At 41.3% G+C, this 25,335-nt stretch overlaps 1 protein-coding gene across 29 annotated transcripts in view; it reads left to right on the top strand.

The window, feature by feature from the left end:
- ank3a (ankyrin 3a) overlaps nt 1–25,335 on the top strand; it is a 171,856-nt gene that overhangs the window by 56,139 nt on the left and 90,382 nt on the right. The window contains exon 1 of one of the 29 annotated variants that reach the window (XM_050072039.1): nt 23,935–24,076. The exons of 27 other annotated variants lie outside the window; for them this stretch is intronic. In XM_050072039.1, coding sequence (XP_049927996.1) covers nt 24,017–24,076 — 60 coding nt within the window. In that variant the 5' untranslated portion in view covers nt 23,935–24,016. Of the gene's footprint in view, nt 1–23,934; nt 24,077–24,195; nt 24,726–25,335 lie in introns of those variants that run through there. One more of the 29 variants, XM_050072045.1, reaches the window with a different exon arrangement.

Consider the following 25,335-nt stretch of genomic DNA (forward strand, 5'->3'; position numbering starts at 1 on the left):
GCAGGGCTCCCTTGGGAAAAGAAAAGCGCCTAGATTCATGATTAGAGAAAAAAATATTCACCCCCGCCCCCTATGCCCCATCAACGCAACTCCAAAACATAGACGCACCCTGTCTGAACACCTCCAACTTGTTTTAGCGTAAGCATGTGCATGCACCCATACCTCTGTCCGGTTTGCTCTTTCTTCTCACGATAAAGGATTAAGCTGTTATGGCCCACGTGTGCTGCAATTCCTCTTTTCTGAAATGCGTATTATTACCCTCCGAAGCACAATAAACCTCCTACAATGTCCAGCTAATAGACTGAGCCACAGTTCTGGCTCCTAACACCACTTTGTCACAACATATACTGTATTTTTGCTTTTAGCCCTGAGGGAAAGACTCCGTTGCACCTTAAAGGAGGTAATTTAGTGTGAAAAGGTTGCAGTCTTTATTACAGTGTACTCTTAGCATGGAAATTCTGTTTTTTCACTGTGTGTGTGTGTTTGTGTGTGGCCTTGGGTGTACTGTGCAGTACAGTGGGAGGTAAAACACAGAGTGAAATGATCGCTTTTGTCATCTGCTGGCTAGTTGTGTACGTCTTGTGCAGAACGCAGTAATCCAGTATAATGCCGGCTGATGGGGAAAGGTTGATTGTAGCTCCAAGGTGGGATTGGTATTCTTTTACTCAGCTTGTTATGTGTCAGATCACTGGAAAAATAGACCTTTAGACAGTGGGACATCATACACAGAGACACACAGAGGTCTCTCTCTGGCTGTGTTTCTTGTGTGTTTGTGTTAACAGTTGTGTGGACAGGGAGAAAAGAAGCAGAGCATTCTGTCTACTTAACGTTTGATACTGAATTATTCACGATCAGCTTTGCCAAACATGTTTGGGCTCTGTTATCAGTGAACACTCAGATGGAGAGTGTGTTTTGTCATCCCCGTGAAGACTCTCCTCACTGATGGATGACTTGAAGCGCAACCTAGTTTACTGTCGACCTACTGTATGGTGGATTAAGAAAGGTCAGAGAGGATTCCTGCCATGGTGTGACAGAATCGCATTGTGGAATTGTACTATGTCTGAAATTCAAGGATGAGGCTGGGGACAGAGCAAAGTAGTGATTTATATCACGACTATATTTGTGCTCCCCCTCAAATGTCCTTAATTTTAAACCCACAGTCTGAGTTTTTTCCTCTTTTTGATTTTTTTACTCTGTCCTCCCCTATTGCCCTGTTCCTGGTTGTTCCAGAGAAGGGAAAACAATGCCTGGAGTTGTTAGCGAAAAAAGTGCCACTTTTCTGCCCTCTGATCTGTCCCATCATATTTTTCATCATTGTGGTCTTGTCCTCGTACAGTCATCATGCCGCCATCACTCTCATTCTCATAAGTGATTATTAATGATCATTTAATATCAGCCTAATTGACCTTTCGCTAAGCCCCACCCCTTTGTGATGGTCCGATGTCGGAGTAAGCATGGAGCCCTCACTGTAACTAACTGCAGGATGTCCGTGGGAAGTCAAACAACGTTCACCTGCGCACACTGTGATGACACACAGCTGGTTGAATATCAGCAAAGTTTCCCTGCTTCCCTTCACTGGTTCCTGTACAGCAGGGTCGGTCTTTGTTTCACTGTTATAATCATTAAAAAGCAAAAGCAGCATGTGTATACATTCAGTAGGCTATATCTTCAGTAGCTAGCTAGCTAACCCTACACTTTTCAGAGTTTGATTTTGGTTTTGGAACAGGGAAGAAACGTATATCTTTTTCCAACCTCTCCAGGTAACGAGTATCATTAATACACGACGTGCCCCAGGCACAACATTTAGCTCCAAATCCACAAAACCAGCCTGAAAATGAAGGAAATCTGAAATGACTGCATTAGAGTCAATGGAGCACAGCTGTGTTGTTGTCGGACCCTGGGCTGAGCCGGGTTGTGGTTTTGCACTGAATGTGTATGATTAAACCAGGTTCACAGGTTTGTATGAAGGCCTGAATAACTTTTTAATACCGCAAAGGATTTTGTGCTTCGAGGGGAAATGTACATGTTGTGATGCGATTTTACCCCCAGGGCAGAGCAGGTATTCAGGATTGATGCTGTGCTCTGGCTCTAGGTGCCCTCGGAGCCCACTGCTCCTGCCAGGAATCCATCACTAATACTGTACAGCAAGGGCAAAAACAGGAGAGGAGAGGAGAGGAGAGGAGAGGAGAGGAGAGGAGAGGGAAACCAAAAAACTAGTGTAGTGAAGTCAATTGACAGGAAATTTATCTACAACTGTTTAAAGTCATTTTTAAACATAATTTCCAAAAGATTCACTTGATCAAGCTTCACAAATGTAAATATCTGCTGGTTGTCTTATTTCTGTATGATAGTAAACTGAATATTTTTGGACAGTTGGTCGGACAAAACAAGTAATCTAATTAAATCAACTTTGAGAAATTGTGACAGACATTTTTTTGATTTTTTTTTACATTTTATAGACTCAACAATTGATTGATTAATCAAGACAATAATCTGTAAATGTATCAATAATTGTTAGTTGCAGCGTGAAAGGTAAATTTGTCCTGTGTCCTGTATTTCCGGTTCCTGGAATAAAGAGGGATCCGTGACCACTGCAACGCTGCTGATGATGTTGAACATAAAGCAGGGATGATGACTGTTATTGCACTGATGATGACGGTGAAACTTAATCTTTGCTGTATCAGCTTTCACCTCACACAGTGATTTCATTACCATCACGCAAGCCCGCTCTCCCAGACATAACTGAGTCATGGCAATTTCTCTCATTCCCCACGTGATTAATAATTCTCGTACACCATCACTGAGAAGATAGCTGGCATATTATCTCCAGCATCTTCTCCTGGTGGTTCTCCCGCTCTGTGTGGTTACAGCCACTTTCACAAACACCCATCACAATGAAAATAGAAAAGCCCTACAGCAACTTGTAGCCAGCTCCCTTGATTATATGTATGGCCGCGTTGGATATTTTTGGTTTCCTTTCTGGTTGTTGTTTTGAAAACAGCTGAACTGTGAGACACTCTGTCTCATCTGTGTTTCATCTTAAATCTATAGTAGTAGTGTGATCCCACCCAGCTGTTTCCTGCCCAGAGGGAAGTGAGTAAGAAGACCAAGAGCTGCAGCATTGCTGATAGTTTGTTGTCACTTAGTCACTATTTTAAAACAGAAATTGTTCGAACCACAGCAGACTGTCTGGAATAGTTCAAGTTTTGAGGTTTAACGCAACTTTTTAGCACCTGTTGAAAAGTACAATTTAACTCTTTATCATCATGCAGAGGGGGGAGTTCAAGTATCTTGGGGTCTTGTTCAGGACTGAGGGTAGAATAAAGCGTAAATAAACCATAGGAGGTGTTCTAGGAACGTCCAATTGGTAGGAGGCCCGGGGCAGACCCACAACATGCTGGAGGGATTACATATCTCATCTGGCCTGGGAACACCTTGGGGTCCCCCAGTAGGAGCTGGAAAGGGTTGCTGGGGAGAGGGATGTCTGGAATACTTTGCTCAGCCTGTTGCTTCCGCGACCCAGCTTTGGGTAAGTGGTTGATGGATGGATGGATGTATGGATGGATGGATGGATGTATCATCATGCTGGTATGATCATGAAAATTGATTGAAATGTTGAAGTCATTCATGAAGCAGAAGTATGAAGGATTGTGCTGGTTCCAGCTTCTCAAATGTGAGGAGTTTCTCTGTATTCTATTTTTATATATTGTATATATTTGGGTTTTGGACAGGATACTAGCCTTACCAGATTGCAGATTAGGTGTTACTTCAACACAGTTTCACATTTCACTGTCACGATCACTGTTACAGTTAGTTACATTCATTCAGCCACATTAGGTTTTAATTCTGCAGTTATTCTTGGTGCATTATATTATTTTGTCTTATTTTGTTTCAGTGAGTTCCACATAGTGAGGCAGCAGATTTTTAATTTGGAGAAAAGAAAGCAGGTGGATTGCATTATTTAGTACCTATGGATACCCTGACTTTAAAGGTGCAGTGTGTAATGCCTGGCCACGAGTTCCAAACATAAGGGGCAGAATTTCACCTCCAAGCCAACTAATACAACCTCTTTTGGCTTTTTTAGTCCAAAAACATATATAAATAAACTCACAAAATGTCAAGAAAAGAAATATTCTTATACACGTTTTCCTTATTGAACAGAAAAATACAACCGTACACCTTCTTTCAACACACTTCATTCCCTCAAACTCAAGAGAGACAAAATAAAACTCAATAAAATCATCTTGGTCAGTTCCAAAAATCACCTACTCTGGCTTGGTTGAAATTTTGGTGGAATTATTGAGTTAGATGTGAAAATATGCTGGCTCAACATGCTGTTTCTCCCTGCTGTCTCCTGCTCCCCGCTGAGCTGTGGCTCTCACTCATTATTTGGAGGCGGACCAGTATATTTGCAGATTTAAATTACAAAATCGCCCAAAAATCCAACCAGAAATGCACTGAGCTAATCACTGATATCGGATATATTCATCCAATCACCTGACTCTTGACCAGGCCTCGAGGCAGCTCTACTTGTTTGTCATCTCTTGTTGGACTGAGGGCAGACTACAGTGACTCACGGCAAACTGCTCAGGGCACCTGTCCATCGGCAGATCTGCTTCTTATTCTTCCTCTTGATTTTGTGTGTTGTGTTGCTTCTTTAAGTTCTGTTAATAATGTTGGTTCATTGTTGGAATGTTTTAAACAGCTGTATCCTTCACATTGCACCTTTTAAGTATCTGAATATTGTGAGATAAAAGGTCGGAGCAGTGCATTCCCAGTTGGTTGGTCAAAGGTGTCACTGTGGGCTCTACAGGTTACGGGAAAACATAAATGACAGATCCTTATTAAAAAGTTATCTTTAGTTTCAGTGCTGTATTTGTACGATTCAATCCCGCTGGTTACAGTAGGAAATGACATACTACATTATTAAAAGTCGACACTCCATCGTCCTCTCTGTCTGTGAAGTTCTGTCTAATCGCACACTTTGCTATCTGTCAGCACGGAGGCTTGATCTGATGCACCGAGACGCAGCAATATGAGTCAGGTTGTTGTTAGTGCTGCTGCTGACTAGGTTTCTGTCACCCTGTAGATGTGTGTGTGTGCGTGCAGGTGTATTTGTGTGTATGTGCGTGTGTTGCTGACTGGGATGCTGTCAGCTGTGTGTCAGCCATCTTGACACCCACAGTGCACTTTTACTTTTCTGGGACCTTCCCTGTCCTGACAGCCAAATGGCCTCTCCAACCATTTGGAAAAAAACAAACGTGGACGCACACACGAGTTGCTGAAGTGACCAATTAGAAGAAATGTTGGAACTAAGCAGAAATGACACAGAGTAGACAACAACAGAAAAAAAAGCTGCGCTTGTTATTCGTCTCACAGGGTCAACATGACTTCTGTATCATTTAAATCGTCACCTTTAGGAATAATGATCTCTGTGATTAAATGTATTGATTCAGAATGGATTTAAAAGACTTTAAGATCTTGTTGAAGAGTCTGTTAGGCGACAGTCAAGTCTCTCATGTCACATGATGATGTGTTGGCAGAATTGAGATTCAACAGTTTTAATTAAATGTCACCATGACACACAGGCCATTTTACAGCTGCTGTAGTGAGCGTCTGTAGTGCAAATGGCTGATTGAATGGGTGAGGGGTAGAGATGGGTGTGTTTGTATGATTATGTGTATATTGTGTGTGTAATTATACAGTGTGTGTGTTTGTGTGTTTTCTAAATGCATTCGTCTGCCCTTGAATCTTTGTACCTTTACCTTTCTAAATGGGCTTTTGTGTGTAGATCACATGTTAATGTGACATTTAAGAGACACTCGTGGGGGTGAAGACTAAACAAACGTGACTTGATCATGTCAGTTGTTGCCGACAGCGCTTCAACATCAAAGTGACCATACGGGAACACTTGCCACTTTTAATGTGGTTAAGATATCTGCAGTTTTATTGCTATTAAAATGTTGTCTCTCTTTCCTGTAGAGAGGGAACATAAATCTATTAGGGATATTCCTCAACTAATTTCCCTGACGTTAAAATGAAAGTTTTAATTTAGACTAATCAACTAGTCTAAAAGCAAAAAAAAAGGAAATAAACACTCATAAAAGAGTCAAAACTGAGCAAAATGTAATCTTTTGAGTTTAATTTTGGGTAAAGCCAAATCAGTGATTTCTGTTTAAACGCATTAAACATGATAGAAAATACTTGTTGAAAACATGTGAGAGATTTGGAACTGTGTAATACTGCATTCGATCAGCCACTGGAGTCATCCTTAACATAACCCCTCCCTGACTATATAAAAACTACGTTACTACTGTAAGGTTTACAAGTTAATTCATGTGTTACTAAAAATACAATTACAGTGGTTATACAGTTAACTGTTTACACATTTATGCTCACAATTATCACTTACATATTTACATGTTCAAATATTCGCCGTCCTGCTGTGCACTCTCAACAAGAGTGACCCAACCACCTCACATCAAACTGTCACGTTACACTACTAATGTTAGAACGCTTAGCATTAGTATCGTTTGTACATCCCCTGTATGTAAGCGGTGTATTTGTTATGCTCCACAGGCTCTCTCACCTCGCTTTCAGTCTATTAATTACGTGAATAAACATCTCTGTTAATGCCACAACCATATAAACACAAGGAAAAGAGCCATCACTTACATACCAGCAGTTACTGCTTACATTGTCTGAAAACATATTGCATGCATTAAAAGCCATTTGAAATCATTTATTACATTTTTTAATAACCAAATCATATATTCAATGCCGCTGAAATGTGACGTACTTTGCACCTTGCATTACGAATATTGCAAGTTATTCCACAATGCAACAACTCACTAAATAAAAGTTAACAAATAAAATTTTTTGAAAACAGGAACAAAAATCTTTGGAAGCGTGCCTGATTATTAAAATGCCATTTTCATTATTTGAGTGCGATCACATTAATAATAATAATGTTTATAAGTTTGACCAACTAGAAACTCTGGTGCTGACTAGTGAGGGTAGCAACATGTAATCAACTGGTTGACTAATCATGCACATCCCTAACATGCATGTCACTAGCAATTTTACCACAAAGTAGCCAACATGGAGGGAATGTGTTACCTACTTCAACCATATCCTTAATTTAGATAAACAGAAAATCATCAGAATTGTTCATTAAAACATTTACATTTCCTGATAACAAGTTTTTTCAGGTCCCTTCAGGCCAGAGTTGAGAACAAAAGAGAACAAAACAGAAACATTAAGTACAAAGACGAGAGAGATAAGACGAGACTGCTGAAAAAGATGAGGTGAAATTAAGTTTGGCAGATCAGAATCCACCTCAGTGAGAAGAGCAGACACAGAGCTGAGCTGCAGAGAGCAGAACACTCTGTGTGTGTGTGTGTGTGTGTGTGTGTGTGTGTGTGTGTGTGTGTGTGTGTGTGCACCCAGGCTGCTGTGTACACTAAGTGTATTGCACTGCACAAACTATGTGTCCAGGACGGCTCCCTGTACGTGCACGTGTTGTTTTTAGGTGTGTGTGTGTATGTGTGAGCACACGTGGCTGCAGCCTTGATGAGCCAGTCAGCTCTGGCTGTGTGTGATGGATGGACGGACACAGGGGGGTCAGAGAGGGTCAGCCAACACACCCCCATACAGAGGGGGGCGGGGAAGGCTCACCAAGATGTCAGTCACAGATTTTAGTGCCACAGGACTAACGCTGGCCTAAAGTAAAAGTGCTGCCACCCACGATACAAAACTGTCTGCTGTGCAGGACAATGGGCCCACCTGCCACCACTCATTTACTGGTGGTTGCCTTTTACCTCCACTGACAGTTACACAGTGACATGCAAACCACAGTATATCATCAAGTTCTCACCCAGATATTGGACTCATTGTGTGTGTCATGCATTCAAGGAATAGTTCGATACTGAGGCTACATCCACACTAATACGTTTGTTTTTAAAACCCATAACCATTGCTACTTTCACACCTAGCCTCCACACTGCTCTGGTGTAACACAGACACCCATGTTCATTTCTCAGTTGGGTCTTATTAGTCACAGCTTGTCAAGTCAAAACATAGTTAGGCCCACATACCTTTTGTGATTCCATCCTTTTTGTATGGGTTCTTTTCCCTTTGCCATGGCTTCCTCCAGTGATAAATCTACCAGTGCCGCTCTGATATGTCACTGTATTTACTTTGCAGTGATTCCCAATCTGTTTTGCCCTGCCTTTACCACCTACACTCATGATACTTTCAGCAACAGTTCTATCTCGTCATTGATCTAAGAAGAGAAATCTTTGGTCTTACTTTTCGTTATCTCTGTAGTATTTTCTATAACTAAGCAACCAACTACAGAGTTGACAACCTGCTTCCTGTTGCGTGCCCAGTGTACATAAATGGTCATGTGATATTTTCAGGCATGTTAGCATGGACAGAGATTATTTAGCTTGTTTGTACGGAGATTACTTTTGTGTAAACGCTATTGTAAGATGAAAAAATATTAGGGTAGATGTGGCCTGGGTCTCCACTGGTTGACTGTGCCTAGCCAGGAAATAGTCAGGCACATAACCCCTACATAAAAGCACAGCATGTTGTTTTTACATTTCAGTTTTTGTACAGAGTAAACACACAATATATAATGTGGTAATAAATGGACTTTAGTGGTACAACAGATGGATTTGCCACCTTTTCGGAGGCAGGCTAGCTGTTTTCTGCTGCTTGTAGTGTTTGTGCTAAGCTAAGCTAACCAGCTGCTTTATATTTATGTACAAGAGAGGGGAATAAATATTATCCCTAAGTATATCTCCCAGAATGTTGCACTATTCCTTTAAAGACCAGATATATGTCTAACCACCTACTGGGCTGGTAAACGACATCATATTCTATGTCTGAATTATATTTTTTGTCCAGTATAATTCACCAATATTACAGTGGAGCTCGTAACCTTACATTTGATCTGATTATGAACAGGTGGGCATGATGATGATGAGGATACACGTAGCTTCAGTGGAGGTGTAACTGGTGGGGAAATAGTTCATACTTTGAGTTGTATTTGTTGCACTGTGATTTGCAAACTGATCAGCACTAACTGATCAGAACAACCATCAGCTGCACCTTTAGCCACTTCTGTTAGACAGCTTGGATCCACTGAATAAACTGCTGTGTTTACACCTACGTACGGTATCCGTGCAGTGTAAGGTCAGGAACCACCAAATGTCGACTTGCATGATGCTCAAGCTGTTTTGCGAAATACCCATCCATGTGTTGTTTGATGTTAGTGAGCTGCCTTGCATCCTGATCAGCAGTGTAAAAGTTTAGGTTACTGTATAACTGTATACCAGTGGATCAGATTTATATTGCAGTGTCCCACTGGAGGAAGACAGCTGGCCAAAATTATCACAGAGAGGAGAAGAGGGAGAGAGAGATTCTGGATCATCCTGTACCATTCCCTCTATCGATTTCAGTGTCCCATGTCCTGTGCTAAACACAGCACAATTTGTAGAGGGACACCGCTCGTAAGCATAGCCTGCATTAGAGAGAGAGACGGCAACAGAGAAAGCTTTTTTACTTTCCTGATTTCCTTTTTTTTATTTTAGGGAGTCACATGATATGATTTTCAGGGCCAGTCCTCCCTCGAGTGTAGGGACTAGGATTGTTGCACTGACATCTGCTGGTGTTATTTATCTAAATGAGTTGCTCCAAGCAGACAGACTGAATGACCATTCCTCAGCTCTGTCCCAATAATGTATTGAAGTCCTTCTTCAGGCCACGCTTGACCTGGTTGACCCCTTGAACTCTTGTGACCTCTGGGATGGATGTTGTGATTTGGTCGTGGTGTCATTATTACGTTAAGAGGCCTAATATGGATGACGCTTTGCAGCTTTCACACAGCTGAATAAACAAAACTGAAGAAGGTTTTCAGACTTAAAGTTCCCATATTATTAAAACTCAGATTGTCATGTCTTTTTTTTTAATATAAAGCAGGCATAAGTGAAGTATAAAGACTGTGAAAGTATCAAAACACTTCATCCACAGAGAAATGCACACAGTCTCTATTAGGAAACTGTGCCTTCAAACGACCTGTCAGGACTTCTGTGAAGTTGTGATGTCATAACTGTACTATAGACTGAATCACAATGTGTTTTTACAATGACTTCCAGGTAGAAAACTCTTGTGTCACATACATAAAATCAAACAGTGCTGAGCAAACACTGCCTCAGCTGGTTAGTTTTTAGCCACTTGAAAAAGAGCCCATGTAAAATAATCAATATCAGTTTAAGTGTACTCTATATTTAAATTATTTTCACCACTTTACCTTGCTGCTGGACAGCCTTTTCCGACAGGGATTTGAAGCTGTGAAATCAGAAAAAAAATTGTTGCTGGTCTACTGTGGCTAGTTAGAGAAAGTATTTTAAGATAGCGTTCACTTACACCGATATTGATTTTTTAGATGGCTAAAATACATTTTGCTCAGCCCTCATCCTCAGCATCATATTACTTAGCTTCCGTGCCAATAGCAAAGTAACACAGTACATACAATAAGTACAGCAGAAATGTCAGATAGGTCAGGCCACTGTGTTTAATTATATATCTTTAAACGTTACAGTGAACGCTGAAAATGACAACAGAAATGAGCAAGTTTGCTGATTTTACATATCTGCAGCTAAAATCAATTGCCAGTTGGCTACCTGGAAGTGATTGTTGTTGTTAGCATGATGTCTTGGTGATTTGGTCAGCTTTAAACTTAAAATATAAACAACCTAAACAGGTCCCTTTTTTATTTCCTGTTGGAATTCAGCTGACAGGAAGTAAATGTGGACCCAAGCTGCTGCCCAGCAATGCTACAAAGGAGAAAATGGCTACAGTGCCATTATAGTCACTTCCTGGATGCATTGAGGGTGCAGAGATGTTGAAAGTGCAGATGTAGAAACACTGACCAATCAGAGCGTCTGGGCTTTTATATGCTAAAATTGAGTATTTCAGACAGAGAGTGACTACAGTTATATTCAGGTAGTAAAAATAAAGTGCTTTTTGAGCATTAAAGCATGTAAACATGTTTTAGTACAAACCCAAAATACAAGTATGAACCTAAATATTAGCATAATATGTGACCTTTAAAAGTCTGAAATATATTCCCAAATTGCTGTTGAAGAAATGCTGCAGCTGGAGTGGTTTGTCTTTGGGGATATTGTCCATTTCAAAGCAACAAAACGCAGGTGAATTTCTTTACTCTCCACACCCACAATTGCCTGTCTCGTTGCTTCGTTTGGGGAGTGTTGCTATTATGGATCTGGGCCTCCCCCATTCAACAGCCTATTACTTTGTGCTGCCTGAGGGGCAGCTGGCTGTTTCAGCACCTAATAGCCTTCTGTTTGCCAAGCAGAAACGCCAGGATCTGAGAGACCATTACTCCAGTATGGGAAGCTGTAATGTGTAATAACCTTTGTGTTTGTGGAGGAGGGTACACAGATTTAGTATAAACGAAAGATCAGCAGTTATACTGGTGAATGTAAATCCCCTTTCACTGTCGTACTTCTTCACAATGCTTCTTTCATCTTCCTCTCCTCCTCTGTGGATGGAGCATTTGGTCCCGTTGGCCTGGTGTCAAAGGGTGATCATGGCGGATTAGAATATTGTCCCCTAATTTTAACATGTTTACTGAGCCATCCGTGTGCGTGTTTAGTATAGGTCCTTGTGTGCACGTTTGTATCTGCCCGTGTGTGTGTGTGCGTGCTGTGTGGAGACGGAGGGGGGGGGTTCAGGGCGGACAGATGGCTCGTGGTCTGCTCTCGTCTGGTGCTCTCTGGCTGCCAAAGATCAGGCGAAAACAGTTACAGCACTCTTCGCTTCATTCAGCGCCGCCCGACAGGCCAAAATAACAGACCTCTGTTTTCTGTTTTATAGATAGCTTTATGAGCTATCAAAATGTTATGGCGGAAGCTACAGAAAATGACATTTACGACAGATTTTGTTTTGTTTTCACTGACAGACTTTATTCGATGATGACTGCCTGGTTTTGTTCTCTGGCTCTTTGCTGTGGGAATTTCTAGTTGGAAGATTACAACATAGTTTTTGACTGGCAGAGAGGCATGTGTTTATCTGTCAAACTGCACGGCTTTAATAATTTATCAGGGGAGTTTCTGCAACTGCTTTGTGCTTTGTCTGGTTCTCTCGGTTTAAAAGCATCATGAGCAAGTGTGCACCACATTAAACGCTTTCACTGTTTTTATAGTTTCCCTTGTTTCCATTTTAAAGTTTTAAAAACTTAAGACGTTTAGTGCCTACCATACACCAGAAGACTTTGAGAAGACTTTGAAAATGCTTTTAAAAGACTGAAGTGTGACACCCTCTGCCATCTAAAGACAATGTGAGTCACACACTATAAGATTTTTGCAAAGACGGGATCTTGGCGGATTGATATTTGCAAGACTACCAACTAGATTTCTATTGAGATTATTTCCCTTCCTGCTCCTGGTGGAAAACATTACAACAAACTCCCTTTTAGAAATATGACATATTAACAACTCCTTATGTGTCCGCAAAAACTCTAGAAACACAAGATATAAGGTGTCATATGTCGACAGTGTCTATAAACTATCTATAAAGATAAACTTCATTTGCGTACCAGTGTTACATCTTAAATTTTGCCTCTTCAACCTGCTACCAGCCTCTGTTGATTACCTGCACTATTTAAGCAGGAGGAGACTGTGGGAATTAGAGGCCAACAGTTTCAAAATTTATGATTTCTGACTAAAATAAGTGCTGGTTGGTGGATCAGATACACACCAAATTAAACATGAACTCTTGTTTGAGACTTGTTCACGTTCTTGCACCTCTAGAGTCCCCTCCATGTTGACTGTCTACCAGGTTTGCTGCTTTTTGTTTGGTGCTGGAGAGAGCAGGATCTGTTAGTTTTTAACAATGTTAATATTGAACTGCACTATTTGGATGAGCCAAGGCTAAAAACTTGATATTAAACATGTGTAAAGATGAGAAAAAGACTGATCTAAGACAGCTCAGACGGAGTTTTATGACCACCTTACACTAAACGGTCGAGATTGGTCACAAGCATGCACCAACTGAGGTCAGACTCTCACGATTATATTCCAACATTTGAAATTGGCAGCACAGTGGTGCAGTGGTTAGCATTGTCACCTCACAGCAAGAGGGTTCCTGGGTTGAACCCAAGGTGGGGGAGTCCTTCTGTGCAGAGTTTGCATGTTCTCCCCATGCTAGCGTGGGTTTTCTGCAGGTACTCCAGCTTCCTCCCACAGTCCAAAGACATGCAAATTATTTGGTGACTCTAAATTGTCCGTAGGTGTGAATGTGAGTGTGAATGGTTGTCTGTCTCTATGTGGCAGCCCTGTGATAGTCTGGTGACCTGTCCAGGGTGTACCCCGCCTCTCACCCCATCGCCCTGAGGCCCAACGCCCTAACAGGATAAGCGGTTACAGAAAGTGAATGAATTTGAAATTTGTCTGTGACAGCGAATCGCTTGAAAACTTGTATGGTGTAATTAGTTGGATGCAAACAAGAATACAGAATCTTTTTTCTTCTCACTGGAGACAAAGGGTTTTTTTGTAAGAAGTGATAATGTGGACAAGAAGCTTTTAGACTTGGCTTTTTCCTCTCCATAAAGTCTGGAGAAGTCTGCTGTAGGGGTCTCAGCAGGGAGATAATTATCACCACTCACTTACACACTCACACACTGTACACACTCACAAACTCACACACCTACTGTAGATACAGCGCTGTCAATCTGACAGAAATTGCCAACCAACAGGGCATTGGAAAGGGAAATGGACAGGCAAACTGGCAAAACATCACGAGAGACACCTTCAAAAGTCATTAAAGTCTGAAAGTCATCTTTACTTCAATTTAACCATGCCCTGTCGAATTTGGGAGCCAGATGGACATTCAGTCTCTCGCTCTGTCCAAAGCACTTTCACTCACTGTAGCCCAGCTGTGGTGCTAACACAGTGGAACAGATAGGACGCGTAGAAGGCAGAGTTACTTGTTGATGTCAGGTGGTTTGGACAGTTTTTCCCTGTCAGTTACACACATGCAGACCCAGATAAAAAGTCTGACATTTCGGCTCAGAGGAGACCTAGATGGGGAACACATGTAATTTGGAGGTACTGAATGGTCATAGCTATGCACTGTGGGAAAAGGGAAAAGGTATGGGAAAGACAAAGGGGAGGAACTTGGAGAAATGGGACACGCTGACCGAGACGAAATGCGTGCAGTAGGGTGAGACGGATGGGAGAGAGAAGAGACAGGGAGGTTGGTAAAGATTTGATGGAGAGAGGCAGAAGGACCTCAAAGGAAAGAAGGCGATTCTTAAAGCCTTTTCACATCTTTCCCTCCATCGCTACCACTTTTTTCAACCAGAAATTAATTTAAACAAATTGAGCTGAGCAATGGATGTCTACAGTTGATGAAGTGGTTTAATCATGCACCTTGGCAAACTGTTTTCAAAGAGACTTAGAGAGACATTTTCTTCTCTGCTACATTACCAGAGCAGCACAGAACACAGAACAGAGTTTCAGGTAGCAAGAGGACGAAAATAAGTACTTTCTTGGGGCAGGCTGCATCTTCTTGTTCTTCTTCCTTGTCTGGATCAGTGGCAAATCTAACGTCCTTGTAACAGATACCCTACAGCTCAAATCGACACAGTCCCCTTATAAACTGACAAATTTAGGAAAAAGTCAGTCGTTTTATTAGACTGATCATGTCGTATCAGTTCAGCCTGCTCAAGTTCATACAGCACCTTGAGAAACAGAAGAGAGAAGAAAGAATTGATCTGTGTTCTTTTTGCGTGCCTGTGCCATGTATCTGTGTGTGTAAAGTATGTGTGTATCCGATAGCAGTCCGATTTGCCATTGAGTCTAAATTACAGCATCAATCCATGTGTGCAACTAGGGAAGCATGTGGCTGTAATGATGAGTCAGAGAGACTTCATTTGCAGCCAGGTTGCTTAAAAAATGTTGGCATTGTATGATTCTGCAAATCATGTATATTTTATATTTGTGTGTTATTTTCTTATAATTCAAATTTTTATTGATTTTGGGTTTTTAGGTTGGTACATGACTGTTAAAAAATGACTGCAAAATAATTCCAAAAATCCCTCCAGATTGGTCCTTGAGCACGGTTAGTCATCCTAGTCAGCATGGATTCGTCAGATTTTGTGACATTTTTGACCCGTTCTTTTATTTCTGGGGGTTTACATTTGCACGTTTGCTAAGTAGCGGACACACTGAGACTTTGTATTTCAACAGTGCTGTGGTTAACTTGTCGTTGGGTTTCGGCAAATAAAACACACTTGGTTATCTGGGGAAAAGATCATTTTTTGTCTTATAAAACCTGGTTTTGGTGCCACAATCATGGCTAAAGAATCAGCGATGTCTTGGTAAGAAACAACAGCTTTTTTGGCACCAAGAAACATTGACAGTTCCCTAAAGAACACCCATATTTGGTTGCTAAAAAGCAGATGGAAACACAGCGTTGACTTGCTAAAAAGCAACCAGGTTTGTTGTTTGCTGGTCTTGAACAATTGTCTGCACCATTCCATCCACCTCCTGATGACAACGTCCTCTCATACGCTACATCACTTCAGAAATGTTGATAGGATACATATAAAACGTACAAATCTTCACGTATTTGTGGTTTTCATAAACGTACAATGCCAAGATATCCTTCTCGCCACTGGGCTGTCATTCAGTAGTATTTTGAGCGGACATGCCTCCATTAACGCGGAAGAGGGGAAAGCAGGGGACCACAGTAGTTACGGAGGTTTGCAGTTAGGATTCTTGGTGATATCATTGTTTCTACCATAAGCCTGTTTCCTATTTTCTGATGGACTGACCTGTTTCTCTGTCACATCTTTCCCACACACTTATTGAAATTCATAAATGTATGTGTCACAGGCACCTGTCTCTCTCTCCTCTGTGTAGCCACACACACACTTACAGTACAACTCATCTCAATTTCAGCTCCCGCCGCTCGTGTATACTACCTGCTGTTCACACAAGATTGACTCTTATTATTGGGAATAGTCATTTCAGTCCATCTACTGGTTAGTCATTTGCATTTTTATGTCCCATTACTGTATCACAAAGAGTGGAAAGTCACTCATAAGAAAATGTCCCTGTAGAGATTTTTTTTTTTTTTTTGACACAAAGGTGTTTTAAGACGGTTTATTGACTTCCTCTGAGTCATTACCTTGAGATGGCTTCACTTCTCAGCAATGTGAACTGTGGATTATTGAAATGAGACAAAGGCTAGGTGTAACCTGGAGGTCTGTTTGGTAAAAGACATGTTTAAACTGTGTTAAGTTCTAGACTGAGTGCATGGGAACTCATTCATTCATGAAGTGATGATAACAGCAATGGTTTGAATGACTGTGTTTAATAATATACCGACTCTGCAGCTCCTCTCAGATGTACTGTGCCTTTTAGCGTCTTTCAGCTCAGTGTTTTGGTTTTACAGCCCACAATTTAACTGTCTCCATTCACCACTCACATAGTGTTCTTTTCTGCCACAGCAGCCAGCTTTTTTTTGGGAGAAAAAGCTTTAAAACTCCACTGTGCACTACCTGCTCAACACCAAGTGACAAACGGACACAGCTGGGGAAAACAGTGGAGCATTTAACGGCTAAAGAGACAGATATTTCTGTTTTTATAGAGACCAAAATAACAGCTATAGGAGAGTGAGTATTGGGCTTACATTCATCAGGTGGACAGAAATGTGACTACAAATGAATGATAATGTTTTCTGTATCTGCTGAAATGTAAATAGGCAACTGATTGCTAAGTTTGACCTGTTACTGCAGGTTTAATGATCACAATAAGTATAATATAATGGGAATGCATCTTTTTCATTTATCTTTTATTTATTACGGCGTCTCCAATGAGAGCAGTTCAATCTCTTTCATACACAGGCTAATAAAAGGAATAATATTTAGACTAGTGGTTCCCAACTGGTCCAGCCACGGGGTCCAGATTTCTCCTTAGTCATTAGTTCAAGGTCCACACAGTTTAATATTTCAGTGTCATACTTGTGTTTGGCCATGTTGTTGAGTTAGTTTGCTGTCTCTGTCAAGTAGCTGTCTGTTAGACTCTAACTCTACAGCAGGAAACTGCACTTAGAAATAAAAGCTCTGTGCCGGAAATTCACCGTACTTCAAAATAAAGTGTGTTTTATACAAACGTGACAGGTTTGTGAGTCACTTGCCGTCCATTCAGAATGGACCAGAGACCCACCAGCTGGGAACCATTGATTTAGACAAACATTCAAACTTACAAAATGGCAAATAAAAGATAAAAGGATAAAGAGACTTGCATCAAATGAGCATGAAGTCAAATTTGAACCTAAAAATATAGCATAAAGTCCAAGTTAACCTTAAAGATCTACACTTTCCTCAGATCTAAGCACGCAAAAACATATACAAGCCTTTTCAAAAGTTCTGTTTTTAATTTTTGTCATGCTAAAACAAGATTTAGGCACTTGAATAAAATGTCAGAGAGATACCTGTGATGCTTCACACAGTTGTCATGCAGGAGACTGTCCACCAGAGTCCAGTGTTTGACTGTTGAACAGAGTCGGCTGCGGGTCAAACGGAGGCTAGAGGAGAAAGAGCAGAGGTTGAGAGGAGGAGGAGGAGGAGGAGGAGGAGGAGGAGGAGGAGGAAGAAGAGGGAGGAGGAGTTTGACGTCTGTGACTTTGTGCCAGATTTAACTAAACTCTGGTATGTTGTTTAGTTTTCTTTGGTCCCTTGTCACTTCTTGGCCCTGAGCCCTGTCCCTCTGTGTTCTAACTCCATGCCTCTGTCGCCATCTATGTGTCTTCCTCTCTTTTCTGTTTCTGACATGAGGGACTTTTCTGCCCCTCTTTTACAGTCTCTCCTCTCAGCCCCTCCTCTGTATGTATTCCACCCTCTCACCTCTGCTCTCCTGGAGCCCGTTTTAGGGTGACTTCTTGGCGGGACAGCTATTGATCGAGCGCGGTGCACTAGTGTGTAGATTTCACCGGTACAGCTGACGAGTCATTTGGATGAAATCCAATGCGACATTCAAGTTCTCCCCACGTCAGTGTCAGCGTTATTGTTCCTGGTCCCAGACAGTAGAGAGACAGGAGGCTGCGTGTGCAGCAGTGAGAGAACTGTGGGACTACATATGATAATAAGGTTGTAAATTATTAATATTTTACAGATGTATGTCACCTCAGCATGCCTGGGAACAAGCACAAAAACAGAATTGCAGGATTTATTAATAGATATTTGTGGGCCTTTTCCAATAAAGTAATAACTTAATAATGAATCTTTACATACTAAAACTAGGAGGTTGTGTTAAATGATCCACTGGCTGCTCTAGTTGAATGGTTCACCTATTTTCCTCCTCAAGACCCCTCCCTCCTCTCATCCTCTTTCTCTCCCTTCTACCCTTCCTCTCTGCCTTCTCCACTCCCTCCCTCCCTCACTCACTTCCTCGCCGTCTCCCCTCCCTCCCCCGCCGGTTTCATGTCCCAGGTGACAGAGGGGAGCTGTGCCCTTGAGCGAGCTCCATGCAGCAGGAGCAGTAAATATCTGCTGTGTTGTATGTTTCCCTGACAAATATTGAGGATACTCCCCAGTACGGGGGCTCGTGTGATATTTTACGGCTCCTCTGAGATGGCTGAGTGTGTTTGTGATTCCAGGAGAGGAAAGCCAGCCGGGATACGATGGGATTTGCCCAGAGCTATCTCTATTCCCTTTGAATATATAAGCATATCTGATTTTTTAGGGCTGGATGTCATCAGCATAATACAGTTCTGGAACAAAGCACGACTTCCAAGAAATATTACAGTGTTTTTAATGTGGTACTCTGCAGTATAATTTGAGTGCATTGATCATAGTTAAAAATAGTCAGTACTGAGAAGCTCTTGGTGGAAAATAGATGTATACATTGCAGTATAAGAGCAAATATTGTCTTGGATTTTCATATTTTGATATAAGAATATATGTTGTCTTTCTGCCAGGTTTTCATGGTTGTAGTGTGTTTTAGCGTTATTAAATGAATGAGTAAATGATTCTACTTATTTGATTAGCGATAGTCACCAATAATGATTACTGTCAGTATCGCCTGTTCCTAATTCCCATCTGGCAGTTTTATCTGTAAATGGCTTCTCAATTGAATTTCCAGAAATGGTCTGTATTAATATTGTATGATGACTAATTTATTGAGTTTCCAAACAGATGAAAAGCTTCAGTTCTGATTTTAAATAATTAATCCACAAAGAAAAGAAAAAAAGAGAAAAATAATAACAAAAAGAAGTTAAAAAAAAAAGTGGTTACCTTTTATTGTCTTTATTGTACATTATGTACATTATATACATTTTCCAGGATATATAGCAAGTAGCACATCTAGCTTCAGTTCTGATTTTAAATAATTAATAAACTGTGTTGCTATTTGTTGTGTATGTTATTTGTCGCTCAAATAAAATAAACTGAAAAAAAAATAAAGAAAAAATGAAGACAATAAAAGAAAGAAAGAAAAACAAAATAAAAATACGACTATAGTCACTTCTTATTGTCTTGATTGTATTTATTGTACATTTTGTACACAAGACTTAAAACAAGTAGTATGTCCAGCTTCAGATCAGATTTTTAATAATAAATATAATAAGAAAAAGAAGAAAAAAGGTGACTTTGGTTACCTGTTATTGTCTTTGTTGTGCATTTTGTACATTATATACATTTTCCAGGACATTTAAGAGGTAGCATGTCTATCTTCAGATCAGATTTTAAATAATTAATAAATTATGTTGCTATATATTGTGTATGCTATTTGTCTTGATTAAAAAAAAGAAAATAAAAAAAGAAAATAAACTGGAAAAAAGGAAAATAAGAAAAGATGGAAACAGAAACAAAATTCAAAGGTGACCTTGACCACCATTAATTGTTTTTCCAGGACATATTACAAGTAGTACATCCAGCTTCAGATCAGATTTTAAATAATAAATCGATAAAAAAAGGGGGGAAAAAAAGAGAAAAATAATAAGAAAAAGAAGAAAAAAAGTGACTTTGGTTACCTGTTATTGTCTTTATTGTACATTATGTACATTATATACATTTTGCAGGACATCTATCTTCAGATCAGATAGATAATAGATAGATAATCAGATAGAGATTTAGATAATTAATAAATTGTGCTAGTTTATGTTGTGTAAAATAATAACAATAAAATAAAATAAAATGGAAAAAAATGAAGGAAAAAAGGAGGATAATAAAATAGAAAAATAAAAAGTGATTTTGGCTACCTTTTATTGTATTTATTGTACATTAGGTACATTTTCCAGGACATTTAACAAGTAGGCTAGTTCATCCAGCTTCAGATCAGATTTTTAATAATGAATAAACTGAAAAAAATGAAAAGAAAAAAGGAAAATAATCACAGAAAAAAATGAAAAAACAAACTACAAAAAACAACTGTAGTCTTCTGTGAGAAACAGAAAGTTGAATAGTTTATGGCAAACATTGAAGAACATAGATGTATCTGCATACATATATACACAAATATGTGCTTAAGGGTTTTACTCACAATGACCTCTCTGTCCTTTTTTTTTTTTTTTTTTTTTTTTTTTTTTACTTCTTGCTAATAATGTGATTTCAGTGCTCTAATACACAACTGTGCAAATGCATAAATACGATGTAAAATAACACCAGTAAAATATCTCTCTGATGACGTAAGTGTGTGATTGTTGGCAGACGCTAACATAAGAATGACTGAGGTGCTGAGTGTGTGCGAGCACAACTGTGTCAGTCAAAAGAGATAATTTTCCATAAGTAGGCTTTACTCCCTTCCTCTTTTGCTGTAACCTCCCCCTGTAGCCATGGTAACCCTGTCGTTTCCAAGGAGGGCTGCTCGCTGCAGTGTAAGCGTGAAAGGGCCTGTGATCCACCAATCACATGTTCAACTCTTCTGGTCCAGAGCATCTGTCACTCCTGTGTCAGCTCTCACGTACACCACTCTCTGCCTCTCCTTCTGATTGTCTCTGACCCTCACTGACTGTCTCTGACGCTCTTTATCTCTCGTCTGAAAGTTGATAGCACAGGAAAGTACCCATGATGCAGTGGTGCCATTCCTCTGGAGTAGGGACAGAATGTGAAAGCAGTGGCTGAGGGAGGGATGACTGCATGTGACTGACTGTGCCGTACGTCTGTGTGTATATGATGTTACAGGCAACACTACCAGAACAACAGCTATATATAACACGTACAGTATATGGGTGTGATACTGATGGACTGTGTTTATCATTTATTATCAAAATACTGCAGGCGGAGGGAAAGAGTGACCACATAGCGGTGTGTCCCAGGGATTTTCCATGCTGGAAGTTAATGCCCACAGCTGTTGAGAGCAGCTTTTCCACTGATAGCCATCAATTCTGTTTAGCTGAGTACGCTCAAATTATGCTTTTATTGACAAATTTTCCAATTTTATGGGTCTGACGTTTGTGCCAGTGGCCAAAGTTTGCATCCAGACACAGACCAGTGGTCAGCTTTTTTTTTTTTTTTTAGACATGATCATGATCTTTTCTTGAGTGTTTTAGTTTAGTCTAACCGTCCATAACCACATATTACTCATCATTTATTCCCTATGCTTATAAGGCAAGATCTAATCTATTTGCTTTGACTTAGATAAAAGCTACAGTCAGCAGTTTGTTAGTTTAGCTTAGCATAAAGACTGGAAACAGGGGAAAACAGTCTGCCTGACTCTGTAAATCCACCTACCAGCACCACTAAAGCTCACTATGTGTTTTATCTCATTTCATCATCTCTATAAATATGTATCTGCATTTTTGTGCAAAATCTGCATGCAACAGGACAAGTTCTGACACGAGAAGTGTTCCGGTTTCTGTTTGTGGTCTGAGTAGTATCACATTTAAGGACGCATTCACACTAGTCACTATTTGGTCCGCTTTAAACAAACCCTGGTACACAGCTGAAATGACCAGCACACAGAAGAGGAAGTCTTGGCCCAGATATTTGTGGCTGCACCAAAACCCCTGAAATATTGGCTGTTGCCTGCCGAGGTTATATCATCGTCAGACCAATAGCCGATGGGTCCCGAGATTGTAATCCATGTCAAAACTGAAGTCTAGCAGGGGTCTCATTTATAAAACAGTGCTTAGGTTCCACACTAAAAATGTACGTACGTACAAAATCTCCAAAATGTTTGTAAGCATGGGTCAAAGTTTCTCCCATCAAATCTGTTTTTATAGATCCCAACTATTCCGAGGGAAGTAGCGTACGCCTCTTTCAGGCCTTGTTTTGTGCGTACGCAATGTCTGTAAATGAGACCTCAGGTTTTCTGGGCAGTTATACGCAGGACAATTTCTTGGCCAGGTGCAGTCATTGCTGGAAGATTTTACGGGTTGCCAGGCAACTTTGTTTTTATAGTTTTTGTACGGATGTCAGTCTTGTATGATATCAATCTTCTCATCTAACTCTCGGCAACAAAGGAAGTAATGTATTTTGCTAAATGTCAAACTATTCCTTTCATCTATGAGTTCTCAGGGGTCCATGTCATTGGTCCGACAGCCCATTGGTTCGACATCCCATTAGTCTGACTGTCCGCGGTGCTGAACGGCTCGCGGCAGGCGTATGGTGTGCCGCGACTGGCACTGGGTCAGCTGGGAAAGGCTTGAGGCGGAGCAGGCTCACGGCTTATGTGTTTGTCACTTTCTTTTTCATTTTAACCCACACCATGATCTTTTCCTGACCCTAACCAAGTAGTTTTTGTGCCTAAACCTAACCAGACCTTAACCATAGGGCATCATGATGATTTCAGAACGGACTTCGTAAAAATGGGTTTAATATGGTCGGAACAATGGGATGTCGGACCAATGGGCAGTTCCCGTTCTCAGATGGTTTGATTTAAACAATTTCTCTATCAGTTAGGGAAAACTTTTTATTCTTTTCTGCCAAATCACTCATCTCATGGCCATTGATTTTGTGACCTCTTTGGGTGGTCCTAATCCCCAGGGTGGGATAAATTGTGATAGGCGTTGATCTATTGTGGAAAACAGTTTAGCTTCCCTAAAGGTAAAACAGTCTGAGAACACTATGCCGCTGTGGGTGGTTTTCCAAGACAAGATAATCAGATCCACCCACAGGTGTAATAACCCAAGATCAAACATATAACATGGACGCGGTAGTTACGCTTCATGTTACGCTTAACCTGGGCTATCTTAGATCACAGATAGTGATCAGATCCATGTGCATTCTCCAGGAGAGCAGCGAGTACACTTGGCTGCTGCCTTGCTGTGCTGGGGCTCAGCTATGAGCAGGATTTGAGGAGAAATCAGTGGGGGTGGGCTTCTCCTCCCCAGCTCCCACTCAGCTGACTGCAGTGGGGCGTGTCTGCCGAGGGGTGAGAGGTAGGAGGACAGAGGGTGTCCCTAATACCAAAGGAAAAGCCCCTAATCCTCTGTTAAAGTGTCCCCATTGACTGTTAGGGGTGGCCCCCCCTTTACCATGCACTCGCCCCAAAATAGCGTCTGGTGTTATTGTTATTCTGCTGTTATTGGATTCGTAACCCCCCCCTAGTAGACACACTACCGTTAGCTGCCATGCTTTGAGATCCCGCTGGTTGATTTCATGCAACCAGGTAGAGCAAGCTGAGGCTTGACTTACTCTCACACCCCACGCAGTCACGCTGGTCTTTGTTAGGGGGAAAAAAGCTGATAAGCAGGATGACAATAAAGAGCTGCTGGTAGAGACTGAGGGAGGAAGGGAGAGTGAACCAGAGAGAATGAGTGGGAGGGAGAGCGGGATAGTGGGTGGGATAACAAGAGGGATGAGGAGGGGGGGTTGACATATCACAGTCCAGTCATTTTAGCTAAAGTATTTGTTTCAGCTGCTATTTTCGGTTAGGCCCCTCTCCCTGCTCGCCTCCCCAACCTTGGATATCAAGATCACACTGACACCCCCCACCACCACTGCCAACACCGCCGCCACCACCCCCCTTCAGAGTAAATGAAGGTGAGGAAGAAAAGGAAGGAGGCAGAGAGGGAGGGAGAAGCCTCAGCTATTATGGTAAGTCAGGGTGCTCCTCCTGCACCCTCCCCGCTCGAAGGTGCTTTCTGGGGCAGGGGCCGGCTTCTGCGAGGCGGCGGGAATTTACTCTTGTTGACATTTTTTTTTTTAAAGAGAGATAGAGAGGGGACAGGGCGGGAGAGCGAGGCAGCAGAGGGGATTTGTTATGTGTCCTCTCTGCAGCGTGAAAGACTGCAAGACGCTTTGTTTACTCACCACTGAAGAGTTACAGAGACCCCTTCTCCTCTCCTTGCCTCTCCACCCTTCATCCTCATCCTCCCCTCCCTTCCACTTCTTCCTCCCAGCATCCCTCTTTCTGATGTGTAGGGCATCGACCAGACAGCGGAAGGAACTGTTGTATCTGCTACCTGCAGTGCTCGCATTTGTTGGTGTGCTTTGATTTTTTTTTTTTGACTTGTTGCCTGAGCCAATGGCACCTTGCTCTTTCCTCTGGAGTGGGATGGATGTCCACGAGGTTAGGATAAGGACAGAGCTAACTGACTGACTGACTGAGTAGATGACTGGTTGGCTGCTTGACTGCTCGGCCACTCTGAGCTCAAGTTTCACTCCTCTACATACAGAGGAGAGGAAGAAGGAGTGAGGGAAAGTGAACATGGCTGTGGAAGAGGGTGTTGTCTTCCTAGCACAAGTGAGTAAAGGTTTTATTCTCGCATTTTATACTCTGAATACTTGGATTAGTGTGTGATTTGCTGTTATCTTGGGAGAGGGGGTACAGGCTGGTCTCAGAGATTGATGTTGTGAGTTCAGTGGTGCAGCAAACCACTAGAATGAACTGGTCCTGTATCATTCATCATGGCTGCATGGGCGTTTGTGTGTGTACGAACATGGAAAGCTGATCTGCTGCAGTCAGATGTAACGTGTGTGTTTGTGTGCAGGATAATAGTGTGCAGGTGTGTGAGTTTTCCAGCGCTTATAAGGGAGTTTGGTGTCTAAAAAGTTATGTGCCCATACACCTGCAAATTTTATTTGCGTTCTCAAATACAAATGTAACAAACATATGAGCTATTTCCCTCTGTTTTCAGTCTTTATGCTAAGCTAAGCTAAGCTAAGCTAAGCTAAGTGTCTCCTAGGTTGAGCTTCATGTATGTCAATCTTCTCATTTAGAAATCTGAGACAAACAGAAGCAGGAAGGTTTGACCAGGTATAAGTCGGCTTGGCAGATAATTAGAGGTGTGGTTGAGGCGTGGCCCTGCTCCTGAACCTGTTAACAAATTAACTTAATGTAAAATCATGTTGTG

Source organism: Epinephelus moara, chromosome 19 (genome assembly GCF_006386435.1).
Source record: "Epinephelus moara isolate mb chromosome 19, YSFRI_EMoa_1.0, whole genome shotgun sequence".
Taxonomy (NCBI): domain Eukaryota; kingdom Metazoa; phylum Chordata; class Actinopteri; order Perciformes; family Serranidae; genus Epinephelus; species Epinephelus moara.